Source organism: Podarcis bocagei (assembly GCF_964188305.1).
Source record: "Podarcis bocagei genome assembly, chromosome: 2".
NCBI classification, from domain to species: Eukaryota; Metazoa; Chordata; class Lepidosauria; order Squamata; family Lacertidae; genus Podarcis; species Podarcis bocagei.
This window is the reverse complement of record NC_138126.1, coordinates 97,500,225-97,528,142: the sequence shown is the minus strand read 5'-3', so window position 1 is coordinate 97,528,142 and position 27,918 is coordinate 97,500,225. Positions and strand designations below refer to the sequence as shown.

The following is a 27,918-nucleotide window of genomic DNA, read 5'->3' as shown; positions in this document are numbered from 1 at the left end:
CAGTGTTCAGCCAGAATAGAACTAAGCTGGCCCCGAAGGCTCAACGTTGCATTTCTGGGGGCAATGATTGATTCAGCTTTATCACAGGAAGTCTAAATGGCTTCCATGGAATGTAGCACCTTCCACCAACTGAGACTGGTCAAGTGTCACATGAAACCCCCTCTAAGACAGTGAGCCTATCCATACTTTCATTTCATTATATCAACATCTTTGGAGACTTCAGTTATCCCAGAATGAAGGGTTGAATTCAAAAAGGTCATTGCATGAGAGAAGCAACTTCCACCCCTTTAAAAAATATGCTTCAGAAGGTTTGAGGAACCCCCAGAGCAGATGTGGGGTGGGGAGTAGAGGAGGGAGAGTGACAGCACCAGCAGTTGTTCTGCTCTGGCAATAACCACTATAAACAACCCACAGTTGTTGGAATACTGGTGGAGAATAAGGCAAGTGCCATAAGGTCAAAAGAGCCACACTGGTTGTCAGCCTATTTCAAGGCATAATTCAACTTCATGATGAATTTCAAAGCCTTTACAGTATATGGCTTAGGACCTGGGCATCTCAAAACCACCTCCTCCCATGTTTCTGCCTACCTATTCATGTAATTGTTAGAGGCCCTTCTCTACGTGCCCCTGCCTTTTCATTCAGTTGTGGCACCCCGTTTATAGAATGCTTTGCCCAGGGAGGTCACAACATGGCACTGACAGATCTTGCAAGCAGCAGATGAAGGCCTTTTTATTTCCTGTTTACAGCAGATTGCTAGGTTGAATAACTATTATGGCTTTTTTTTGTCATGCTGATAGCATCTACACCTAAGGCTGGGGCAAAAATCCTTTAATAACTTTTTTAACATCTTATTAAGAAACCCTTTAACTTTCCATTCTGACAGCTTTGGATTCACATCTGCTTTTAACAGATCCGTATCATTGTCCCACCAGGGGATTCTAGGGACAATGCCATTCATCAGCTTGCTCAGACGGTAGCGGTACCTTTTTACAGGTAGTAAATATGCCTCGTAACCCTGTCTCTAACCTGTACAACAGCTTAACTGCAAAAAGTGGCCATGCAACGGGGCAAGATTCTTGCCACCTTGTTCCTTATCCATATTAACAACTACTTTATGGCCAACTTTCAACCTGTTAAGTATCCAAGAGGTACTCTGAAAACCCATGAGGAAAGCTTGCATGGCATATTTGAGGCAGCACTGACACCACAGCTGCCACTTGAAAGAGGGGCATATCCATTCATCCACACACACACTACCACTAATCAATGTTATAAACTCTGTGACTGATGGATAACTTTCTCCTTCCCATCTTTTTTCTCTTGTCTTTTAGTCTTCCTTTTGCTCATCTTTTAAAGTCACCTATCTTTGGTTTATATTCTTGGCACGTGTTATCAGTTCCTTTCTTCTCCTTGAAAGCCTCCTTCCCTCCCACTGTTAATCCTGATCCTGCTTTTCTTCTGTTCAGTTAGCTCTATGACAGTAAGGGTAGCAGAGTACTGACCTTTTGCCCAAGCTGGATGATATCAACACAATGGGACAAGCTTTGTTTAGTTTCTAATAAAGCACTTGGAACAGGCAGACCAGCCATAGCTTTGTTACATACAGTATTCACTTCAACTGCTGCTTTGTCTCCTCTTCTCTGGCTCTCGTATCACCGTTTAGATTGCATGGACCTGCTTGGTTCATTGTTGTGTACAGCAGCCTTTAAGACCTTTAAAAATAAATATTTCTTTTCACAATTAACGATGTTTAATTTTCTGGAGAGATATGTTCTTGCACAGAGGCTACTCTTCAAACATATGGAGAGGAGGCAGTTTGATTTACATGAACAGTCACAAAACGCCATAAAAAACACAACAGTGTGTATATAGAAACCTTGAAAAGTTTTCCCTCTTTGCCCAGAAACTGTTCTGGGCCAACTTTGTACCATAGAAAAGCACTTTTACTTTGATAAACAGAGTTGCTGTTCATGCCTTTAATTTTCTTTTGATTTATCAGGCCCAAATTTGGCACCTGCTCTGTTTTTTTCAAAAAAAAACATGGGGGGGGGGGAGGTGTTATTAGGATAGCACAAAACTGGGCTGGAACTGCTCTATGCCAAGCCAAAGGATAGCTAACTTGGTTATTTATTTTCTAAGCATATGCTTTTGCTACAATGACTTCAGCAATGCAACTGCTCAGTGACCGAAACCAAGGTAAATTAAGTATGGTGTTGAAAAATATTTCTGTTCTCAGCACTGCAGGAAGTACTCACCAGCAGATTGTATATACACACATATTTTTTCCCTCTGTTATGACAATTGGTTTTAAACAAATTAAGCAAATTTAGTTTGTCGCAGGTCTGCGCAGAATTAATGGTCCAGATAGAACACGAGCACATACAATGGCAAAACAAATTTTTTAAAATGCAGATCTGGAGCATTTACAGTTTTTAATCTTTCTTAAAAGAGATAGGATACATTAAAGAGAAAAAGAAAAACACATGGAATATAAATTCATTCTTTTAACTCCTGACTGCAGTGTTCAAACAACTATTACAGCTTTTGTAACAGTGAACAGATCTCTCATTTTAAATTGAATGCCCTGGAATGACTGGGATGGCAGAGTGTGCCATTCTCTTATTCTGCTTTAAATTGTCGGGACATAACTATCCTAAGGTATTGTCTGGAGCTGGAGGTCCGCATCTGCTCTCTGGTTATCCTAATCTGATTTCAAATGATTATTTGCTGACCTTTTAATTAAAGCAAAAACTTGTCAAAAGTTGTGACACAATACTCCACACATTATCATTGCTTCAGTTAACTGTGACATCTTTATCACTAGGTGTTGCTGACTCATAGGCCGACAACCTATGGAATGTTAGCTAGTAGGCTTGTGTTGTCCAATAGGCTTCCAGCTCTTAGGTGTGTGGAATCTTTGACCCTACAAATGTTGCTGGACTACAACTCCCATCCTCCCTGGCTGTTGGCTTTGCTGGCTGGGGCTGCTGAAAACCTGAGTCCAAGAGCATACGGAGGTCCACAGCTTCCCCATTTCTTAATTGAACAAACTGGGCTCCCGAGAACTAAACTGCTCTTCATCACAACTGAGTCTTGCAACAATACTTCTCTGCATCTGTATTGTTTTTATTGCATCCTATCTTGCACTTATGCAGAGAACTGAAGAACCTCTCAGTGTTTTTCCTAAGTCAACACATTTTACTCCTAGATTGTTCTATTAACTTAAAAACTGACATTACATAGTACAGACATCACTAACAGCCAAATATTTCTAGCTCAACCAAATCATCCTGTTTACCTTTCTGATCAATACAAGAAACAGACAAAGGTGTTTAACTTTCAACCTGATATAATCAAGGCCTGGGGGGGGGACTTTATCAGCCTAGGGCGTCGCTCATTGCCAACCTTCTGGAGGCCACATGCCAGCATTGGGTGGGGCCAGAGGCAAAAGGAGGGATGTGGCTCTTCTCTTGGTACAGTAAGCTATAGCCAGTCAGGTTTCTGTGCACACATCTCTTCACCCAGGCAAGCAAGATGCATTATCACAGTTCAAGAACGTGCAAAAATGCTTGAGGGTGTGGGGCAGCATCAGTGAGAGGTGTGGCCTTAGAGGGAATTGGAGAGCTGCACTTGGCCCCCAGGCAGCGATTCCCCGCCCCTGGACTAAGTGAAAGACATCACCTATTTCTCGACCAACTAAGCCAACACTGAACCGCAATAAGCTACACAGAAAATCAAGGCTCTTATAGAATCACTTGTGAATTCTGATGGAATTTATGGTGTAGGTGACTAATAGTGAAACTAAGCAATATTCTTTTGAACCAAAGGAAACTGAAGCTGGTGATTCATACTGTTAAATACCACCACCAAATACTGCATTCCTGTTTCTTCATTGAGTGTGATATTAATTTTTTTGTTTGCTTTTGGGAAATTGCATTCTTTATTGTTATCAGGCAGCTCCCCACTCCACTTGCCTCTATGCTGATAATTTGTTCACAAGCATTCTATATAGATTTCCCCACCTCAGATATTCAAGAATTACTCAAATGTGCTTGCCAACTATATACCAGCCAACTGCGAGGATCTAGCATTCTATCACCAACAAACCTCTCCTGACTCAACTTTTAAGGCAGGCATAGGCAAACGCGGCCCTCCAGATGTTTTGGGACTACAACTCCCATCATCCCTAGCTAACAGGACCAGTGGTCAGGGATGATGTGAGTTGTAGTCCCAAAACATCTGGAGGGCCGAGTTTGCCTATGCCTGTTTTAAGGCTACAACTTCAGATGCAAACTACCTGGTTTTTATAATTCACATAGCTTTAAAAAAGCCCACATTTCTGTGTTCTCTTTTGATGATTTCGTAGTGCTTCACAGTATTCCTTTTACAATTCACAAATTCAGAGGGTAACACACTCTTAATCATTAAATGAAATCTATTTGTGATGCACAAACTGCCCTGAAACACTGCAGTGAGGCTCCCTGCTGCTCTTTAACATACACCTGACCCAATCCAGGGGTTGTGGCCCATTATGAACAGCAGCTGCTTTGGTGGTAGCTGCACCTGGATATAGGCCCTAACACATTGCTAAAGAACAGTTGAAGGGGAAGCCTTCAACAGACATGTGAGCAGCCGAAGCACAGTGGTTCATCCCATAGTTTGTCTGAACCATTTCAGCTGGCTCAAGATAGTAGTACAGTGGACCCTCAAATTACGTACTGCTCTGGATACGTAATGTTTGGGTTGCGAACGGGGCAAACCTGGAAGTGTCCAGTTATGGACTTTTCGGGTTAAGTACAGACCCCCCGAACGAATTTAATTCATATCTGGAGGGTCCACTGTAGTGGGTACATGTATGTGTGGCAGGAAGCTTTTTTTTTTTTTTAAACCGCAGCAACAGTTTGAAATATTGCTTTTACTCTCCCTAGAAATTTAGCTCCAACAATTGCAAAGGCAATTTTTCAACTTTCAAGTAAGGAAGCACCAAAGTGGAAGCTCAGCACTGATTTCAATAGTTTACAACTACACTTTTAGAAAGCAGGAATAAGTCCTTTATTGTTTCAGGATTTCACTTCTGTCTGACCAACATGCTTTGTTCCATAGCATGTTTCACAAAGGAAGTAGTCGCCATTTGTGACAGCAAACAAGGACAAAAGCAGAGGGAGTGGAATGTGTCCAGTTGCCCACCGGTGTGGGGTAGAACGCAAACAAAAAGAAAATTTGGCTACATCTGTAAGAGGAGCAGAGTTCTCAGATTTAATTCAGATCTGAAAAGAGGACGACAGCAGAGCTTGAAGCAAAGTACAATCAACGAAACACTGATAGGCACATCCCCAGAAAGGAGATTGGACCCTTGACAAAAGATCTCATTTCCATTTAACTTTCAATAGAACTAACAAATCATTGGCTTACTACTGCATCTCAATGTGAAATTTCATCTCTTGATAAAATATTACTTCCCTTTTCTTTTGCAATAGGTTTCCCCCCTATAAAACCCCCTTCCCATAGACAGATCAGAAAGACCATTTCTTTAAAACAGGTGGGGCACTCTTTTCATATGGTACATAAATCCAATAACTTTGGTATAATTAAACCCAATTTATTTTTAATCTGAAAATTTTAATTCTCTGCAGCTTGTTAACTGAGCGGCTGAAAAGCAGTTTTTGTTTAATATTTCTATAACTGAACAATCCAGTTTCAAAACTGTTTCCAGCAATGCCAAGAAGAAACAGAGCTAAACTGGAGCACAGTATGACAAAATATAAACACGAAAATATGGCTAAGGACTCTCATCTCCAACTAATATTTCAGACTACCTAAGACCAGTAATATAGCTCGCAAAAAAGTCAAATATACAATTCAGGCTCACAAATGTTTAGAATAATTGCGCCTATGCATTTTTTTTGGGGGGTGGGGGAATGATATTGACATAAAGATACTTGGATTCCCACAGCACAGATAAATGCTCTCACAAAAAAATGCACCATGAACACATGGCTAGAGATCTTTATTGCTTAAGATTTCATTGGCTCCACTTTTGCTTCTTCACTAGTGGAATCCCTAAAACAACCAAATTTAATGTCAGAAAGGAGGTAAAAGACAGAATAAGCAACAAAACCACCCTCCCAATTTACCACTTTCAGCTAAGTTGAAGAGGGAAACTGAAGAAATGTCAGGAGTCTTTCAAGATATAAAATGATAGTAGCTTGTTCTTTCTGAAGCCGAAAGACTTTTTAGGTTCTAAGAAAGACCCTCTGAGAAACATATTCCTCTGTTCTGAGAAGTGGTGCCTCAATGTGGAAAGACTATACAATACGCTTTAAAGTGTATTCTTAAACAATCTCATTTTTACTTTATAGATTTTAACCATCATATATCTTTAATCCAAGACTTTTGTAAATCTGAAGCTCCTGACTTTTGTTAAAAACAAAAGAAAACTTTACATGGCTGTAAGCAAAAGTCAGAAATGGCAGGCAGTACAGATATCTAGCCAGCTGTGGGTTTTTGCATACTCTGCTTAGACAGTCCAAATCTGAAGACATATATGTGCCTTTGGTTCCCCTCTGTTCTGTACTGCCCAGAGGGCTGGGTTAGCTTTTTGAAAATTAAAAGTACCATATCAGCTGTAAAACAAAATGATGATATGCCTAGCCCACACAAAGTGGGCATTATTCCTGCCTGAACTGATTGATAAATGTGATTTGAGACTCCAGCTCTTTCCTTCAGTTTCAAATGTTGGGAGACAGACCACATTATGCATGTTCTCAGGGTGGAAAGTTTCTAATAAAACAGGTGTGCAAACAAAGAGAATAGTGGGAAGTTATTAAAGACCTCCCATACAGATTTTAGACATAAGTAGTTAAGGTCTGAACCTGCTGGAGCCATCCCAAAATACAGGAAGAAAAGCGCTCTTCTTGAGAATGGCCCCGGTTAACTCCGGAATCCAAAGATGCCCTTGATATATCCTGTGAGACCACTCTTTGCTTTCTGCTCCACTTTGTCCTCCAGGGGTGGTAAAGTAACATGGTTGAGAGCCAGGTCAAAGAACAAAGGCTTGCATGGTATCGGTTGGAATTCTGGCGGGAAATGCACCAGACTGGCTTGCTTGCTGACAAGAGAAGGATCCAGGCAGAAAGTCTCAAATCGTTCAGAAAGTGGCTTGATATCAAAGGAAACAAAAATCTCAGATAAGATTAGTTGAAACAACATTAGCTACCAAGTGAAGTCTAGCCTAATGGCCAGGCAGGAACCTATTATTGCCTTCCCCATCAGTTCTGACTTTGTGGGTAACATGTCCAAGCCAGTAAGGAAGGTACAGTAAGAATGGATATTTCATATGTACTGCCATGGAAACCTCAGAACCTTCTTTTAAACCAGTCCACGAGACATTTGCTCTTCTAAGCCTGAAGAGGAAGTATTTTAAACTCTGCTAGAGAGGGTGTGTGTATGCATACTTACAGAAAGCTGACAGCTTCTCAAAAATGAGTCAACTGTAGAGTTGCACAAACTTGGTTAAGCGTTTAGACCTGTTCTACGCTCATTTTTCTCATCTCTAAACAGCTTCTGAGCTGTCAGATTTCCTCCCAGATCTGGATGAAGGTCCTCATTATCATGCTAAATAGAGTTCAGGTGTAATGCCTGGGTGATTCTACAAAACTTAGCTGAAAAGTATTTTTATTCTTCATGGCCCAATGTCACGAAATTCAAAGCTGTTTATGGATGAGGAATGGACTTTTGCTTGCCCAATGGGACTTCCTCTTTCACTGTTCCTCGCTCCCTGTGCTAAAAAAAACACCAGTCTGCCCTGGGAGGTTGGGGGACCTGGGGCAGATCTGGGGTGTGTGGGAGCTGCAGAAGGGAGGAAGGGGAAGTCCCAGTCTATGAGCAGCAGAAATCTGCAATTCAATGTACTTGTAAGAATCTGTCTAATTTGTGTAACTAAAAGCATGCTTGTGCAAACTGCAACATGTGGTGCGTTTGCTGATTATGCTGAAATAATCTATTTTCCATCTCACTAGCTACAAAAACTATCTTACCTTGCCATCCTTGACCTGGGATGGTGATTCAGTCTCATGGTTGTCACCTGCATCTGAAAGATGCCACAAGAATATTTTAGGAAAATGCAGCTCCTAGCAATGCAACTACCTATAAAACACATCAATAGTATACAAGCATCTATTGTCACAGCTTTAAGAACATGTTCCTATTCTCTGTTGCAATTTGAGATTTATACGTAGTTGTCCTGTTTTATTTATTTATGTGTAATAGTGCCATCAATACTGCAGTCTGAAATTTGACCCAGGTGGTGGGGTGGCTGGTTGGGGACAGAAGGAACGAACGACTGCATGTTGACTTGAGTTACACCGGTTTCTTTTCAGTAGTGATTAAGAACTGTGAGTTGTGCTGAACAAGTCATAGAAAGCTTTGATGCCTTTGAAAGTGAGGATGAGGAATTCGTGCTGCATCTGGGAGTGATCAGAAAGCCAGTGGAAGTATCAGAAAAGGTACCAGAGGGGAACGGTTTTGGTGATAAGAGTTCTAGATATATGTAGGCAAGAGGTGTCTACAGCATGAACCAGAATTTTTCTGAAGCAGAGAAAAGGCTACAATTTCACAATGCTGAAAAGGGAGAAGCAATCTATACAGAAGAAATGGAACCCACTCACCTAATATGGCAGCTGCTTGCAAGGAGTATTTTTCTGCATTCACTTGAGTGATCAGCTCTTGGACATCAGGCAGCTCCTAAATAATCAGATCAATTATGTAAAACATCTTCCAGGTATTAAAAGTTTTATGCCATTAGCAAGTTTCAACCACTGTTCAAAAACTCCTCGGAGACAGAAGATCACCCAGAGCAGCTTCAATCACAACAGACAAGGAAGCAAAGCATTTACTGTGCATATACAAATACAATCCACAGTAGCCGTTACAACCCCACAGCCTGCATCCAGCAGTACCATTGAGATACATATATTCAGTATATTTTCTGCAAGAAGAGGAAAGTCTCTGGAAGTCACAGCTGCATTTGCGCACTGTACCGTAAGGTCTACAGAGCAAGAATTTACAAAAGCTAAACATCGTATTACTGCTCAGCAGTTAAAGAGCCAGTTAAAAATGTATACACATGGCCTCTAGCTAATTGCACGCGGTCTTTCAAGAGCTTTCACTGACAAAGTTACTCCATGCTGAATGGAGAGTTTCATACCTTTAAGCTGTTCTTATAAGTTCCAGCTTGGGCCTGGACTTCGTTGGCATATTTCAGAACTCGATCATACAAAACAAGGGCTTCACTCCACTTCTTCACTAGAACATATGACTGTGCAATGAAAAAACACCTAGTGGGGTGGGAAGACAACATTGGGTGCATTCATATTCATGTTAAAAACAGTTCAAACAATAAAAAAGGATATAAAAAACAATTTAAAAGCAATTTAAAAGAGGCCCACTCTGCTGAGCAATTTCTTGTCTGCTTCTTGTTATCAATCAACTCAGTTCTCAGTATAATTGGTTTTTTGTTAGTCACAACAGGGCTGCTTCTGAATTAGCAGAAGAATGTTGCCTGAGGAAAGTGACTTCAAATTCAATCGGTGTTGAAATAATAACTATTTGCTTAAGTTTCTGTGCAAGAACTTTCTCTGGGCCTCTAACATTTATATGCTATAAGTTTGTATTTTCAATGTTTACTGCAATGAAATCACCAACACACTGTGGAATGGCACTGCAAGAAATCTTCTGGTACAGCTTACACAAGAGCTCACAGAACACCACTTATACTTTCTCCTTCTATTCTTGGTTCTTAGGATCCATGCCTCTGTATTCAAATATTAGCTGTACTTTAGCTACAAGTAAACTGATCAAGTAACCATGTTTGCTTGAGAATTACCTGTAAGCTTTATACACCAGTGTCTTTATCCCAATTTCCTTTAGGTAGCCTTTATCTTCTTCCAGACCAGGAAGTTGTGGCAACTCTGCCAGATTCTTCAATGTTGAAGAGAATTAACAGAAGGGAGGGAGGGGGAGAGGAGAGAAACAGTTCTTGAATATAAATAGTATTTCATAAATCAGAAATGCAACTAGTGGTTTACAAATGAAGGTGTCTTTTTTGTAAAACAAGTTGTTTTTAAAATCAAATGGTATATAAATCTTATTAAAATAAAACAATGATAATCTTTCACCAAAACTAATTAAGTATTTGGTTATGACAGAGGCCTGGGTTCACATGCCACACTAAGCCAAATGATGGCTCGGTGTGAATGCACAGCTGTCTGGTTGTTTCGCTGCTGCTGTATTGAAGTAAGCCACAGTTTGGCTTAACGTGTCATCCAAACGCGAGCTCACGATTTAGCTGTCTCGAGACTAACCATGAAGCATAATCGAGGTTCGTTCTTCGTTTATGGCTCATGGCTAGTCTGGAGAGAGCCAAACTACAAGGGTGGGTTTGGACAACATGTTAAGCTAAACTATGGCTTAGCTCAGCATGGTTAAACAGGAGCAAAACAACTGGGGAGTAGCAAAGTCACCACCATCTTCTTCCCAGGAGCCCCCAACACTTGTGCCAAGTCACACTTTGGCTTAGAGTGATGTGTAAACCAAACCAGTAGTTTTCACAGGATGGTTGTTTGTTTCTTCAGTAAGAAACACAAACATATGAAATAACTGAATAAGGAAGCTACAGCATCACTCTTTTAAACACTAAATTTTTCTTAAACCCTTTCCACACGCTCCCTTTAAGAATAACCTGCAATTATCAGAATTATCTATGTACTAGCTGTAGTAAATGCTCATATAGGGAAGTGACAAATGCATCAAATTTAGTCTCCCTACAATGAAGCCACATTTCCCCCAAAGACTTGCATCTCAAAATACAGAAAAGACTATAAATATTTGGAATGCTGACCAGCTGGGACCGTGTGCTTGAGGTGGAGTCCTCTAGGGACAATGAACACGGCAAAGATGTACTTGCAGGAATGAGCAGGCAGCAGAACAGACTCATTTTGAGAGCATAAGGCTCTAGAATTTAAGCACTACTATAGGCTATACAGAATTTTCAGCAGAGGATTGTGATCTCTGGTTGCCGAATAATGCATTAGGATCTCCCTGCAGCTTTATAGCACTTGTGCTTTCTGATCCTGATTTGCGAACTTAGGAAAGGATTAAGAAATATGGAACCAGAAGACTTCCTCCCCCTCCATTGCTATTACCTGTAAGATGATGTCATAAAGGCGTATCAAATCCTGAGGCCGAGGTGTACGCTTGCCATCTTCCTCGGGCTGCTGCTGCTGAAGCAGCGCCTTCTGCAATGCCTTTGCCATACTCTCATTGCGCTTGATGGCTGTGGACAGCTTGATGTATGTCAGGTAACTAGAAAGCACGATTAAAGGAGTTTTGCTAAAGCCATTTCAAAAACACCTGGACATACCATAAAAGCTTAACAGGCAAAATGGGCAAGTGAACAAGATGACTGTCAAACCTTCCTAAAAAGTTTATTGAAGAACTCTAGTCTGACCACCTTAAAGTTTTTCTCGTTGATATATTTGCAACAAAACAAACAAATAGAACAGAGTTTGGAATATGTTTAACTTTGGCAGGTTTACAAACCCTTATTAGCAACGTTGGAATATTTAAAGCGTTTATTATATTGCTGGATTTGAATGATCCACAGTCACAAGTCATTAAGAGTTTAAGATCTATTAAATAAAGACTGAGGGTTTTCTCCAACCAAGTTGTATGTCCCACACAAGCACTTCTCATGCAACATAGCTTCCCCTTCCCTCTTCTCATTCTATGTGCTCCCTCAAATCTGTTATAGGGTCTCTCCAAACTTACAGAACAGATTTGGTGGGCTGCTTGGCAAGAGAAGGGGTGGGGAATTCCAATGTGCAAATGAGATGACTTCATAGGATACAACCCTAAATTAGTATCTAGAAAGACTCCCACCTGTGCAGGTACTGGATATTAGTAACCTTTCCAGAATCCACTTCTGAAGAGTGTTCCCGCTGCTTCTGTTGGGAGCAGAACAAAGCTATATTGTATTTATTTGGGGAGCACACAAGAGATAAAACAAAAACTCAAAGCCTGAGAGATACAGTGGTGCCCCGCAAGACGAATGCCTCGCAAGACGGAAAACTCGCTAGACGAAAGTTTTCCGTTTTGGAGGTGCTTCGCAAAACGAATTTCCTATGGGCTTGCTTCGCAAGACGACAATGTCTTGCGAGTTCCTGCTAGTTTTTCCCCCTTCCCCCCCTTTTTCTAAGCCGCTAAGCCACTTATCAGCTGATCCGATCAGCAGATAACCCACTAAAAGCCGCTGAAAGCCGCTAATAGCGCTAATCCGCTAATCCGTCAATGGGCTTGCTTCGCAAGACGAAAAAAACCGCTAGACGAAGAGAATCACAGAACGGATTCTTTTCGTCTTGCGAGGCACCACTGTACTGTACTGCAATTTATTACACTTCATAAAGAACCCTACAGGGTCTGTCACAAGATGTTTTCTTCAAGCACTCAGTTAAAAGGTGATGCACAAGGACAATACTTTATCCTCACCTGATCTGGTTTCAGTTCTTCACGAACAGCTTGTATTGCATCTCGACACTCACTCAGCAAGGATTCAAACAGCCGTTCTTTAGTTTCTTCTTCTTCTGCCTAAACAAAGAAGCACCACAGAAACATTGAAAATCCATTAGGCCGCTGCTACTTTTTCTGAAATCATAAAGGAGGTAAAAGCTCACACTAAGAATTCTAACAACTCAGAAATGCAATATCATGTGAAACTTTACAGAACGTTACACTGCTTGCGGAACAAACTGTAGAAACTTGGCCCTGTGGCTAACATTCCTGAGATGCACTAGGGAAAGTAGTGTGACTATGTTCAAATCACTAAAAAAAAAAAAAAAGGCCTTCTATAGTAGTTTCTCATAAAAACTGTTTGTAACTGTTTCATCAGTGATGTACCGTATGAACTGAGCAAGAAAAACCAAGAGCCCACCAGGATCATTGTTATATGCTTAGATTGTCTAGTTCCAGACCACAATCTTCAAAGGCAACCCCATGTATAATGCACTGTAGTAATCTACATAGACTACCAGACCAGAGAAACAAAACCTCGGCTGTCCCCATCCAGACAGAGATACAGCTGGATCATCAGCTGCAGGTGATGAAGGGCTCTCCACACCATGAAGATTACTATTTATATAGTGCCATATCATAAAATATCAAGACCTCCAGAGGAAGTAATGGGATCTAGAAGGACCCCACAAGCTGCAAACCTGTTCCTTTGTGGTGTGAGACTCCACCCAAAACAGCTTGAACCCCACCCATCCAGTTTAAGGAACCACCCACTAACAGTATCAGCCTTTCCTAGATTAAGCTTCTGGAAGGCTACAAGTTCCACTTCCTTGGTATATGGCCTGATTTGATTAGATCAGCATGTTTGAGAGACATGGCTTGCGCATTGCAGGATTAGGGCTGCACTCCAGAAGCCAATTACTCTCTAGTTTCATTAGCCTGAACAGCCCTTCAGAAAACTTCCCTAGCAGTTTTGGGATAGGTTTGGGCATAAGGCTTTAATTGCTCATCCAACTAATGTTAACTGGATTAATAAACTTCAAAAATATGCTGCTTATTCTTCAGGTATATATAAAGGTGGTTTCTAAATATTAAGGAGGGACATTGGTTACTCTGAACCACCACCGAGACAAGCTAGACAAGTTTGACAGCATTCTCAGCAACACCCATGAGAGTATTTCAACTTCAGACATGCAAAGGGGAAACCAACTAGAATAATGATGAAGTAATAAAACGCCCAGCAGACAGAACAGAGCTTCAGGACTGGCTAGGGGAGAAGGCTGAAGTTAGTGTATTGATCACTCATGTTAAACATAACTATGGACAAGCACTGGGTGCACTGCAACTGATAACAAGCTCCTTCAAGAAATAGATGTATCAGCAAAGGTTCTTAAAGAGCAGAACTGAAGGCAAAATAGACTTGAACTGGATTAATAGCTTGAATAAGTAAATACTTGATTCAGAAGCATGGTTACAGTTTTACTTCTCTGCCTGATGAGACCCTGAAAGTATTTTCTTCATAATGTTCAGCATCTGCCTAACATTTGTATACAGTGGTGCCCCGCAAGACGAATGCCTCGCAAGATGGAAAACCCGCTAGACGAAAGGGTTTTCCGTTTTTGAGCTGCTTCGCAAGATGAATTTCCCTATGGGCTTGCTTCGCAAGACGAAAACGTCTTGCGAGTGTTCTGATTTTTTCTGCTCCCCCCCTTTTTCTAAGCCGCTAATAGCCTTTTAGCCGCTTAGCCGCTAAGCCTTTAATAGCCGCTAAACTGCTAAGCCGGAAAAACCGCTAGACGAAGAGACTCGCGGAACGGATTATTTTCGTCTTGCGAGGCACCACTGTATATTGTTGTGGGTGTATCCATTTAGAGATTCCCTTGTAACCTGTACAAAAACAATTGTGAGAACTGGATATTTAACCAGGCTTTGGCTCATAGGATTGCCTCTAAATAAGACTCATGTATGATCCACTCAACAAGGATTCCACAAATCTGCTTACTTCATGACAAGTAACAAGTGCTGTTCCTCCATTTGACATGCACCAATGAACCTTTCCAGGTGGGAAGCTAGAAGTACCTTCAGGGAAGAAAATGGAAATACACTTTTTCTCTTGAAAGTTGCCCTGCAGCGGCTTCGTACAAAAACCCAGCTGGAAAGGGGGAGGGGGAAGCCCTCCTTATTTCTTCTCCCATAGAGAAAAAATGTGGTATCTTTCCCTTCCCGTTCAGCTTCTCCAACTGCCAGCAACCATTTGCTACTGGCTCATTCCTCCATGAAGGAAAAGAAACAGTTTTGCATGTTAAGACTTTTGCAGAAGACAGCAGCAGTCCTGCAAATCCTAACAGGAAGGTAAACACTCCCTTTGTTATTCTACAACAGGCATGCCCAACTCCCAAGAGACTGCGATCTACTCCCAGTATAAAAACAAACTGGCAGTGGCAGTGATCTATCCCTTGTCACTGGAGGGAGGAGGAGCGTGCGTGTGGTGGGTGGATTGCCCAGAATTGTTGAGCTTTTTTTAGGAGGGGAGTGCCCAGAGTGGTTGAGCTTTCTTGGGGGAGGATTGCACAAAGTTAGTTTTACAGTGGTACCTCGGGTTACATATACTTCAGGTTACATACGCTTCAGGTTACAGACTCCACTAACCCAGAAATAGTACCTCGGGTTAAGTGCTTTGCTTCAGGATGAGAACAGAAATCGTGCTCCGGCGGCAAGGCGGCAGCAGGAGGCCCCATTAGCTAAAGTGGTGCTTCAGGTTAAGAACAGTTTCAGGTTAAGAACGGACCTCCGAAACAAATTAAATACTTAACCCAAGGTACCACTGTACACGATAAGGTTGCCGCGATCTACCAGGATCAGCCAGGGGTCTACCAGTAGATGGCGATCTACTGGCTGGACATCCCTGTTCTACAAGAACAGGGGGAGGAGAGGCAGCGATCCATGGCTTGTACTTTTGCAAAATTTGCGTAACAGAAGCCACCTCTTCTTCCTTCTCCACCCCTATTCTATGCAGAGGGAAAACATTTACTTTCCCTTCCTACTGGGCTTCGGCAAGATGCAGCAACGGCAAGGTGCTACTTGCGCCTTCTGCAAAAGCCTAACACTTCTCAGAGTTCTCTGCACAAATAAGGTTTGGGGACAGGAGGGGCTGGTGGTGAACTCAATAAATGAGTTTGACGAGTAAGCCAAGACGAAATTTGGGGAGCGCTATGTACGTGCAAGTGTCTGCATGTCAACATGTGATAATTCCAGAAGCCAATCTACGTGTACTCACTGACTTGGCGACATGCCTGATCATGACAATTATAGGTCAGAAAATACACATCACTTATATCCTCCCACATTCTTTTTGGCCAAGGTTCAGCCAAGACACTGGAAAATCGTGAGCTACACCACCTGCTGATCACACAGCTCTATTACACAACTTTTCTGGGCGTAAATCTGCACCGCCCCCAACACAAGTGGATGATGTACAGCTATCTAATTACACACAAGAATACAGGACTTTGACTACAGTAAAAATCGCAGTGACAGATTGCAGGGAGTTTATACTTACCTGAGCAATAGCTGCTTCAGTATCAGCCATCCCCAGCAGGAAGATCCTCACTTTGTCTATCTTCACTGGCACTGTTCTTCCCCTCCATTCTACCTCACTCATAGTGGCTGCCTGCTTTGCTCGGGTTTGGGTGATTAATGACTGCAAAACAGAGAAGCTACTATTTAGAAATGCAAATAGAAGGTTGTATTTCCCACAATATTTCACCTAGATCTGTGCAACAACCACGATGACAGCCATAAAATCTGCCTGTTTGTTTTTCAAACATTAATTTGATAACACATTCATTTTTTTAAATAAGCAGTCTGTCCTATCCCCTAAAGGCAAGTAATGATCAGAAATCAAAATATTTTAAAGTATTTTTTTAAAATGCTCCTAAAACCACTAAGGACTCTTCTGTTTATTTTACTTAGTCAAAAAAATCCTTGCCTACAATAAATTATCTAGAGCTGGGTTGTCCATCATAAAAGTCAGGGAGTGCTATCAGATCTTTTAAAGGATCCCAGTGTGTTCCGCGGCACTTTTACTACACAAATGACTAAGCCACCTTCAGTGATCATATGCATCTGGGATGCGTACACATATATCTGCTTTGCTAGGTGGCTAGTTGGAGGAGGAGGAGGAGAGGAACGTTCCAAGTCTTCCAGGACACAGCTAGGCATCTAAATATGTGATTCATTTTAACAGAACAAATAGCTTTCCATGTCTGCAGGACACACTAGATGGCAAGTTTTCTCTACAGCCCATCAAAGTTTGACACTATTGGTATAAGTTCAGGCTTATGCCAACTTCTGCAAGAAAGGCTCTTTTAAAAAAAGAGAACAGATTACCTCAAGTTTTTCAGCAAGAAGTCCCTCAGTGCCTCCTGATCTCAGTCTCATTTGCATTAGCTCACTAATAGCAGACTGGTCACCTAAGAAACAAATAGCAGTGCACAATATGTGATCTAGCACATTTTGTTACATTGTGAGAAAACAATTCCAAGCCTCGTGATTGTGAAGTAAATGTAAAGAACACTGGGAGCAACATGTTACATTTGTGTCCTGAATATGTATGCACGAAACAGATATGCTGTAATGATAAATGCCAATTTGCAACAGTGGGCTGAGAAAGGCAACTGTAGTTACTGGCTATTTTGGGTTATTGGGTTGTTGTTTTTATTTTGATTGTATATATTGTGGTTTTCATGTTGATCTTTTCTGTGAACCGCCCTGAGACCTTCGGGTATAAGGTGGTATATAAATTCAATAAATAATAATAATTTAATATTTTCAGCCCATGCTAAAAATAGCTGCTGACTATGCACAAGGACCCCCAAATTTACAAAGCTTCGTTCTCAAAGGAAAGTTACATATTACTCAGTTGCAAGTAGTTTCATCTCTGGTAGAAGACAGAACATGGGGGGGGGGGATTTCTCAAACCTTTCACATTAAAAGCTACCAGTTTTTGCTCTATAAAGGAAAACGTACTGCTGTTTCTGTGAGGAGAAAGCACATGGGGTGGCAATTTTCAGCAGGAAAAAAAATGCTGGATAGAGAAGGGTAAGATCCTCCTCACGTGAAGAATGCAGCTTTAGCAGCTTCTTCAGGAAAAAACTGCAAGACACATGTACTTTGGACTTTATTTTAAATGACCAGGTTTTTATCAAGTATTTTCTGCCCCAAGATCAAAGAAAGTAATGGAAAAAATGGGATATTAATCACTGCATAGAACTGAAGTAAAAAAAAAAAAAAAAAAGCAAGCACCTAGATCCAACTTATAACCATTAAAGCCCAATTTTGATTCTTGTTTTCTCAGCTTCCTGTGTTCTCCAGCACATTTTCAAGCTCTTGTTTGCAATTATGACAGGCAGAACTATTCCAAGTAAAGGCAGAAATTACCAAAACATCAAGCTGAGGGAAACTCTGGACTTTAAACGGTGCACCAAGCATATGCTCAAGTATGTATTACCCCTTGAATCTCTTTTGGCAGGTGAGCAAATGTAAACAGTACTAGCAGTCTTTTAAAATATTTTTCTTCTTGGTTTACTTACCAATATTATAAGCACAATAACGAATATTTGGGGAGATCTCCTCCACTCGCTGATTATATAGTATAGCCTGCTCATCTGTGAAAGCACTAGCCAGCTTTTCATATATGGTTCTGCAGCAGGAAGATAAAAACTTAATAGTTTCTATTTTACAACAATGAAAGTCCTTTCTCTTTAAAATAAATTACTGTTACAGTACTGAGCTGTTCTTACAAAGCCCTTTTAACTTTATCATGCTGCTCAGTAGAACAACTACTCTGGGTCCAAAACTGATGGGGAGGGGGGGTTATATTGGAACACAGAGGAGAATTTGCGTGGAAAAACTCATCAACATGTGATAGGATTAGTTTAACAGATTCATATTAACAAAGCAATAGGAAGGATGGGCAAACTCACTTGCATTTGTTGAATGCCTCCATTGCTGCTTTCCATTCCTGGCGCTCAAAGCGGAGCATACCTGTGAGGTATGCTGTATATGCCTGTAAATCAAGGAGGGGTGCCTATTAGTCGGTGCAATAGTACAGTCTCAGTCTACAGCCAGCAAGAATACAGCCAGCAGAGACTGGAAACTTGTCTGAACGCTATTCTTTTCCCCGGTTGCCTACATTACCTCAAATACCACGACAAGCATTCATACAGTAAACCTGGCACTCAGCCCTAACATTTACATCACTACATACATTGTACAAGTTATACATTCATGTTTCGAATTCATGTTTTCAGAAACCTAACCCCAAGTGAAAAGGCTCTAGGAATTATGCGATGCTGTTTTTAAAGACACGTTACTAAGACTTGTGGGACTTACTGGCCAGTTGTTGTGCAAGTATTCATGCTACTCCACCACACAGAGGATGTTCAGGTAAATGAAAGAACACGTGCACTATAATAAGTAAATCATTAAGCTGCCAGAGTCAAATAGCTGCCTGGGTGTGATAAGTCACAAATCAGAATATAGACGGATTCTATCATAGATAATATTTTTGGAACAAATTCCTAAAGGATGTGTTAATCAATTGCTATTAGCTCAGGCAGCTACAAATGGAATGTACATAGAGGAAGCCCGATTACCAGATGCTGAGAATGAATAAAAAACCTGTATCTTTGATGTTTCACTTGTAAGTTTCAGGTATTTTTAGACACAGTGCTAGACTAAGTAGAATTTTACCCTGACTCAGCACAGCAATTTTTTATTCTTTCTTGTTTTTTTCCTGTGCTCTGCAGACAGTCAGTTTCCTATTCACTGAATACATAAGCTAGGCCCCAAACTCCCACCTCACTCTTCTAGGTTCTGCCTCAATCAAGGAACCCCAGGATTTGTAAAAATGAAAGTCCCATTCCCTGTAAGTTATAGCCCTGCGGGGGCTTAGTTTAACAAGAGGGCTGCATTCATTTCTGGGCAACCTTCCAGGGGCAGCATGCCAGGAGTGGGCAGCACCAGAGGCAAAAGTGAGAAGAACAGCAAATGTGAATTTTACCTTTATGCAATAGGCTAGTTTATATATATATATATATACACACACACCCCACACCTCCCTATGTTTCACCCCCCAAAAAAGGAAGCAGCATTTATTAGAGTTCAAGGACTCTAATAAACACTGAAAGAAGAAAGCAGGGCTGGTGCGACCTGGGGAGAATACCACAGGTGAAACAAAGACAACCATATGTCAGGAGTGCTCTGATGGTGTTTCCTGCTTGGCAGGGGGTTGGACTCGATGGCCCTTGTGGTCTCTTCCAACTCTATGATTCTATGATTCTATGAAAGAGACCCAAGTCCTTATCCCTGCTACTGTCTGACCGTTTCCAGAAAAGGCTCATTTTATATATAGGAGTTCCACTGGAAATATTAGGCAAAAACCGAGCAGTGTTCAACTACTGCATCTCATCAGCACAATTATTTCAAGTTGCATGACAATTTCCCTCTCTATTTTCCTTGTGCATGGCCTGCACGCTCCCCAAATCTGCTCCAGAGTATTGGGGAAACCCTTAGAACAGATTTAGAGGTTGCATGGAACAGGGTACAGGGAAGGGTGTTCCTTTGCACAAGCCAAAATTCTTGCACTGACAAAACATTCACTTAGCACTATATTGGATTCCACTCACCATCCTCAAATATATCACTCGTCAACCTTCCATTGCATGTCCTTATATATGTAAATAACAGAGCCTGCTATTTCAAACAAGCATTTGCATCTCCTGACCTTTTTGCTGCATCTGCTATGGCACACTATTGTCCTTCAGTCCCAGGTAGACTACAGGAGGAAGCACTGGCTAAGCAGCATACATATCGGCCAGCTGGAAACATTCTATGGGCTGAACCCAACCAGACTCCTGTCTAGGATTAGCTGCTATCTGCTTTCTTTCCCCATTTTCTGTACTGGCTTTCAGATTAATGATCTGTCTCAGACTTCACAGACCACTATTCTGATTCAATGAAATTATGTTATTTAACTTGGGCTTAAAAAGTCGCTACAAATATACTGGACATTCCTAACCTAATCTCCACAGGAAGTTTTAACATTATTTACAATTCAGATTCATTTATCCAACACGAAACAAAATGTCAGTTTATATCTTCTATGCTATAAAAGGGTTTTGAAAGTTAGCAGTAACCTGAGCTTCCAGCTTGGTCTTGGCATCCACGCGGTTGCTTTCACACAGGTGCTCCAGCTCCTCAGCATGTTTTACTGCTTTGCGCAGGCGAGATAACAAGTGGAATCGTTTGCGAGGTTCTGTGTTGGCTTCCTGCTTAAGCTGCATAGCATAACTCCAGGCTCTCTCAGCATCCATCAGAATCAAGAGCAAGTATCTAGTATAAGAAAAGACAGCTTAAAAATCTATTCCAAACAAATTTCTTTCCTTTATTTCACTTGTGCAATAAAAACTCATGGAACAAGTTCTGCTGTGGTTAGGACAGATTTATCTACCCCATTACCTTTAAAGCCTTGATCGCACATCCTGAAGACCATTCTCCTTTTGCGTAACTTAAAATTTGTAAGGAAACTGCCTATATATTTTTTTTAAACCTGCTTTGTTGATGTCCAATTGTTTTAGTTGTCAAATGTTATTGATATTCATACAAGTTGTATTCAATTTATTGTATTGGTATGTGTGTTTTTATTACTATATTTTATCTCTTAAACGGAATATAACGTCATACCTTGGTTTTCAAACAGTTTAGTTCCCGAACGTTTTGGTTCCTGAACATGGCAAACCCAGAAGTGACTGTTCCAGTTTGCAAAATATTTTTGGAAGCCAAACATCCAGCGGGGCTTCTGATTGGCTGCAGGACCTTCCTGCTGTCAATCAGAAGCGGCAATTTGGTTTTCGAACATTTTGGAAGTCGAACGGAGTACCGGAACAGATTCCGTTCGACTTCCAAGGTACGACTATACATAGTATATATGTAAAAGGTAAAGGTACCCCTGCCCGAACGGGCCAGTCTTGACAGACTCTGGGGTTTGTGCGCCCATCTCACTCTATTGGCCGGGGGCCAGCGCTGTCCGGAGACACTTCCGGGTCACGTGGCCAGCGTGACAAAGCTGCATCTGGCGAGCCAGCGCAGCACACGGAACGCCGTTTACCTTCCCGCTGGTAAGCGGTACCTATTTATCTACTTGCACCCGGGGGTGCTTTCGAACTGCTAGGTTGGCAGGCGCTGGGACCGAGCAGCGGGAGCGCACCCCGCCGCGGGGATTCGAACCGCCAACCTTTCGATCGGCAAGCCCTAGGCGCTGAGGCTTTAGCCCACAGCGCCACCCGCGTCCCTAGTATATATGTATGTATGTATAAATAAATAACATCAGTTTCAGATGTAGTGTAAAAACCTGGAGGTGGTACAGGTACCTTGAGCAAATTGTTTTGAGGCTGGCTGTGGTCCCTGTTTTGGACTGTGCCATCCGCACTGAACTTACGAAGTTCTATGCTGCTCCTTGGACTAGCAATGATCAACACAGGAAAGGGGGTAGCTCCAAATTAGCTTGTGAACTTTTTCATTCAAGTATGTGGAATCTTGATACTCAAATCCCATTTTATCTAAAGTATCCCAACAATTAACCCAACAAATCCGATCCCCCAACAAAGTAGAAAGAAACAAAGATGGCATTTTGCCCGCCCACCCACAAATAAATTAGCATACAAATATGCATATCGAAGTCTGGTAGTCAGGATACTGATTTCCACGTCACTACATTTAAAGGGGGAAAAGATCAGTAATCCGCTTCAAAACATTTTTATAATACTGAGCAGGGCTACCCACCGTATTTTTTGCTCTATAAGACGCACCCGACCATGAGAAGCACCTAGTTTTTAGAGGAGGAAAACAAGAAACAAGAAAGCAACTCAAACCCTCTTGAGTGAAGAGGCAGGAGCGCTCCGGCTGCACTCAAGAGGCTTTGCGTGGCTATCCCTGAAGCCAGGAGAGCAAGAGGGATTGGTGCACACCAATCCCTCTTGCTCTTCTGGCTTCAGCAATAGCTGCGCAGCCTGCATTGGCTCCCTAGGGAGCACACACATTTCCCCTTACTTTTTAGGAGGGGAAAAGTGAGTCTTATAGAGCAAAAACTATGGTATTTTGAAGTTGAACAGTTCTCTCCTCTCCTCACCAGCACCCCAAATCTGCAGCACACAGCTGAATAATGTCACCCATGATGATGGGGGAATAGCACTGCTAAGGTACATGTAGTCAAAAGCAATTGATATAGGCATGTGACACCATTTCCCTTCACTACTGGAGGTTTCTGATTGAGAGATATAACCAGAAGGTTATAACTTTACCTGCCCCTTTTGGCAAATCAAAAAATCAGCATGGCTATTGAGCGTCCTAGTACCTGTTGTCGGATAACAGTTCTTCTGTAACTTTCTTGCCTGTGAACTTGTGCCTATTTCCCATCTTGAAGTTAAGAGTTTTTCTGAGTCTTCTTAGTCGTCGGGAGCAGTAACCTCTGAAGAGAAAAACCACAACTTTTTAGTTCTTACAAAGAATAGAACTTGGGCTGGATTCAACTAAAAAGGTTCCAGGAGCCAATGCAACAAGCCCTGCTAGCCTAGTGGGGTTCCCCCTCCCCACTTTGCTTGGGAAGGCAAGGAGAATCCCCAGAACAGTGTGTGGAAGGAGGGCATGGGAGTTTGTTCTGTCTGGCAAGCTTGCACTAACAGAAGGATAGGATTTACACAATGTTGAATTCCATTTTTTGCCTCCTATTTGACTAAGAAAGAGGAGGACAGTAAAAACAAACCTAGAACTATAATACATTTCATATATTAGAGGGCACCATGTGTGGCTGTCATCAGTTTTTACAGTGGAAGACAGTAGTCATAGCCAAAATGTTAATAATCAGGAAATCTTGGCAGCCTACATGACAGATTTACAGAACTGAATGGAACCACAAAGCAGCTGCTTTAGAGTGGTGCACCAAATGGCTTATGGTAATGAAGCCTTTAGTGCCTAGTTCTGAGTAAGTAGCTTTCCATTCAGTGTTTTGCATACTTCTCTACACACCTGTAAAAGCTGTATTATATAAATTATATGCAACACCCATGCTAGTGCTTTATAGAATTGAAGAAAAAACGATTCAAATAAATGGGGAAGTATCTTTAAACATTAAGTAGATACAAATTTTCATAAAGAAGTGGAAGGAACAGGTTCTCTAAAACTAGGTTTGCCATACGTCCGGAATTTCCCAGACATAGCCCTCGTAAATAGTGTCTGGGCGGAAATCGCTGAAATGTCCGGGGAAACCCAGTTGTATGGCAGCCCAGGTTGGTAGTGTAGATTTTGGTGAATTTCAATAAAAGTAGCTCAAAAGTTTGTTGTTGTTTTTTTAAAAAAAGCTGCTCAACAATTTTGGGCAAAACTTTAAAAAGCTCAACAACTTTAGGGGTGGGGGAAGAAGCAGCTCAACAACTTTTGTGTCCAGATTTGATTTTCACTTTTTGAAATATGGCAGCCCTGCTAAAACTGCAGAAAGAACTAGCATCTGTTTAGACCTAGTCATTTAAATAAAGACAAAAGGACATTGGCAGCAAATCATTCCCATTCATTATTCCTAGTATACCAACCTGTATCTCTGAAAATCACCATGCCGTAACCCATGTTGCTGTTGCGATTCCTTAACAATCTGAAGGACTGAAGGACTTGTTAAGGAAACGTTAAACAGGATGATAAAGTTGTATCATTAAAATGACAGTTGTTATTTAGAAGCACATGTAAATAACTTTCTATTTTGTAATATTACACTGATACTTATTTCTGAACTGGGAAAGCGTTAAACAAAGTAAGTTTTACAAATTACCCCAAGTAGAATTCACTGGAAAGCCAATACAACTGTGTACAGTTGTACCTCGGGTTAAGTACTTAATTTGTTCCGGAGGTCCGTTCTTAACCTGAAACTGTTCTTAACCTGAAGCACCACTTTAGCTAATGGGGCCTCCTGCTGCCGCCGCCGGAGCACGATTTCTGTTCTTATCCTGAAGAAAAGTTCTTAACCTGAGGTACTATTTCTGGGTTAGTGGAGTCTGTAACCTGAAGCGTATGTAACCTGAAGCGTATGTAACCTGAGGTACCACTGTATATCAATATTAGCTTGAAGATCACTGTCTAAATTAAGTTAAGCTATATTCTGGGAAACCCAATGGTTCCTTATATATTTATAAAGAGATATTTGATGATGAGATAAAGTTCAATGGGGCTTACTTCCAGGTAACTGTATCTAGGACTGCAACCATAATCATTAATTTGTGAGATTAACTGATCTAATTTATTACAGTTACAGAATAAAAACTGGTACACATAGGCCAATGAATATAGTAAGAGTACAGATAAATTCAAAAAGAGGCCAAAAGGTAGTCTGTAGTTTACATTTCCCATCTGCCTTTTCAGTAAAACAATAAGAGTAGACACTTAAAATAATGAAGTATCAAAAATTCATGGGATCTTCTGATCAGTTTAAATAAAAATTTTAAAAATCAACCTTTCTAGGCTCCTAACGCACAATATAAAAAGCATGAACTACAGGTTCCCTCTTCCTGATTCCACAGAAACAAAGATATTTATTAAATCTTAATATTTATGGAAGTCAGCCAATTAGCAAAACAAAGGGCAGAGCACAATAACAAGTAAGCATAAATGCTCTCCTTATTTAAAGACAGCTAATACTGCATGTGGCAATTGCACAGTTTGGGATATTGATTTTCTGAAATGGTATACTTTCCAGTAGGTTTCAATGAACTGCTACTATGAACACTTTGCAGTATTTAGTGGTAGCTCTGGAGAAGGAGGCAAAAAGTATGCCTTTGAATTATTTTCAGGAACTGTTAAATTTTATACAGCACACAACACATTTCTACATGATCACCAGTTACTTTTAATGCCAATCACCGAACTAACTTTCAAACACTGACCTTTGTTCATCTGACAATTTGATGCTGCCCTCATCAATCCATAAACAACTATTTCACTCTATATCAGAGTATATCTATTCCACAACAATGGCCTCTTGTCTCCCCAACTGTCTAAATTGTAAGCATCTAAGTGCAATGACTTTGTGGAAGTTTTTATTTTAAACTTGTATTGCTTGGTAAAGTATTACATATGCTGGTAACTCCAAGGAAAAATTAATTGCACTGAAAGATTCACAAAGTTTTGCAAAATAACACTATGGGCCTGGATTTCTTTCCACAGTATAACATTTCATTTTTATATAGCAGTTCTGAATGCTTCTCCACAATGTCCAACAGCACAGGACTGCTATATCAGTCAGAAGAGCTTAACAGTACTTCTATAATCTGCTATATGGAGCAGATTACAAAGAAAAGACACCCCCCCCCCGGGAAAATGCATATGGAACCAAATAATTCCAAAGAATAACTCTTTCCTCCAAAAAGAGATCGGTAAGCAGGGCTCTGAATCCCTGCTCAGCTATCTGTGCTACAAACTGCACACGGATTTCACATTTCAACACTGCTTTTTTCCAGGTAATAAGTCTGCCATGGCCTACTGCCACAAAATAAATTCCACACGGAGCCTTTCAGAAACAGGCGCGGCCTGCAAATCCAGGCGGTTTAGGGGATGGTAGTGGAAAGAGAAAGTTCTTCTTAAATATGCCATATGTTGCTGGATCCCAAATCCATTCTGTCACAATCTCAAGGAGTAACGCCCCCCCAACAAAAAAAACCCGACCACCCCATAACGCCTGGCTAAAACTGTACCCTAATGTAAAGCTAAGATCGGCGGGGTATATATAATAACATTATTATTAATTATTACTAATCTGCTGCTCTGCATCCCTAAGGTCCACGTCAGCTGCTCCCGCTAATACCCATTTTGACCCTTCTTCCACTAGGAAATCTGCCAGTGGCCCCTTCTCCGACAGCCACATCCCCAGCCCTGTAAAGAGCGAGGGAGGAGGCAGCAGCGGGAGAAAGGCCGACGGAGGCCGAAGGGGCCAGAGGCTTCCTGAAGGCCAGAGCTGCATGGAGGGCTCCGCCGCTCGCTTAAGTGACACGTCCCCACTAAGCCTTCCCCAAACCCTGTCATGCCGGCAGGATACTTTCCAGGCCCAGGCTATCGCCGAGGCCGCCCGGTTTCGGCTTCTCATTCTCCTTGTTCTCCTCTAGGCCCGCCGTGGAGCCTCCGCTGTTGCCGCCGCCGCTTCCACCACCTCCACGGCCGCTACCGCCGCTGACCACCTGCCGCTCAGCCGCCATCTTGCGCCTGTTCCACTCACGGCGCGAGGCATCACGGGACGGGAGAGGAGAGCCGTCGGGAGCGCGGGGCGTAGCGGACATGGCCGCTGAGGATGACGGGAAAGAGGAGGACTGGGCAGGGCAGGGCTTTCGAAAGGAGAAAGCGCTTTAGTATAAGGGGCTATTTAAATGGTTGAGGCCGCCCCCGAGCCGCTGCACATTCGGGCAGAGGGAACTGGAGCGGTACGTCAGCAGCTCTGTTAGCATTTAAAGCAGAAGCGGGGAAGCCGGCCGGATTTTTTTTGGGGGGGACTCCAACTCCCACCTGCCCCGGCTAGCGTGACTAATGGCCAAGGATAATGGGAATTGCAGTCCAACAAAAACATCTGTCATTCCCTAGTCCCTCCGCGTGTAATTGTCTAATTGAAATATTTGCATGCACTTACCTAATTTGCACACACAGACACACCCGCCTGCTTCTTTTCCCTTGCCTTCAGCTGCTGTTTACCTGAATCTATTTTTATATTTTAAGTTGTGTTCTTGTAAGGCCTCGTGTATACTGAGATGGTGTTAAATAAAAGTGACGAATTATTCTAATGGCAGATTTGAGCAGAGGCTCCTCTTTTAAGTTCTAAGGAGCGATCCGCTCAGCGGAACCGCTGCAGCAGCAAGCTCCCCAATACGGAAGACTGCTGCAACTGCTTTCTGAGCACTGTTAGGGTATCCACTTGGGTTTATCTGGTCAAACATTCATTTTTCAGAACCAAAGGAGCCCCCCAAGGCAGCTTTCAAAGCCAAAATAGCACATTAAAAACAAGAAGAGAGCATCAACATCAGTGCTGTTACAAACAAAATCAGAAGGAGACAGCTGAACATGTATTGGGACAAAGTTTCGTAATCCACCATGATTGCCAATTCAGAAAAAAAACAGACATTGGAAGGGTTCCTGACCGTTAGGTCCAGTCGCGGATGACTTTGGAGTTGCGGCGCTCATCTCTCTCTATAGGCTGAGGGAGCTGGTGTTTGTCCGCAGACAACTTCTGGGTCATATGGCCAGCATGACTAAGCCGTTTCTGGCGAACCA

At 41.8% G+C, this 27,918-nt stretch overlaps 1 protein-coding gene and 1 long non-coding RNA gene across 3 annotated transcripts; one reads left to right on the top strand and one right to left on the bottom strand.

Annotated features, from left to right (window-relative positions):
- Positions 1 to 217: 217 nt before the first annotated feature.
- LOC308582417 lies at positions 218 to 5,451 on the top strand. The gene is made up of 2 exons (XR_014005676.1): positions 218 to 4,139; positions 4,274 to 5,451. It is a non-coding gene; the product is annotated as an uncharacterized lncRNA (long non-coding RNA).
- Positions 5,234 to 26,895, bottom strand: SRP68 (signal recognition particle 68). 2 transcript variants are annotated; one of them, XR_014005639.1, is made up of 17 exons: positions 26,699 to 26,895; positions 24,210 to 24,276; positions 22,979 to 23,092; positions 20,763 to 20,958; positions 18,549 to 18,631; positions 18,156 to 18,265; positions 16,954 to 17,036; positions 16,124 to 16,264; positions 12,544 to 12,642; positions 11,938 to 12,002; positions 11,202 to 11,361; positions 9,884 to 9,978; positions 9,206 to 9,335; positions 8,667 to 8,742; positions 8,037 to 8,089; positions 6,481 to 7,158; positions 5,234 to 6,351 (listed from the first exon to the last, which is right to left on the bottom strand). XR_014005639.1 is itself a non-coding variant. In XM_081185387.1 (16 exons), exons 1-16 carry the CDS (start codon positions 26,853 to 26,855, stop codon positions 6,931 to 6,933), a joined length of 1,857 nt encoding a protein of 618 aa, XP_081041513.1. In that variant the 5' UTR covers positions 26,856 to 26,895; the 3' UTR covers positions 5,234 to 6,930. The 2 variants fall into 2 exon arrangements, 1 of the variants encoding a protein (XP_081041513.1); XM_081185387.1 differs by having other exon boundaries at positions 5,234 to 7,158.
- Positions 26,896 to 27,918: the final 1,023 nt, after the last annotated feature.

What these genes read in the sequence shown, in the direction of transcription:
- SRP68 (XM_081185387.1), bottom strand. Translation starts at nt 26,855, where the DNA reads ATGGCGGCTGAGCGGCAGGTGGTCAGCGGCGGTAGCGGCCGTGGAGGT. An exon ending in AAGAACTGAAACCAGATCAG is followed by an intron (nt 12,003 to 12,543) that starts GTGAGGATAAAG and finishes TGCTCCCAACAG; the next exon opens with AAGCAGCGGGAACACTCTTC. An exon ending in AATATCCAGTACCTGCACAG is followed by an intron (nt 11,362 to 11,937) that starts GTGGGAGTCTTT and finishes CGTGCTTTCTAG; the next exon opens with TTACCTGACATACATCAAGC.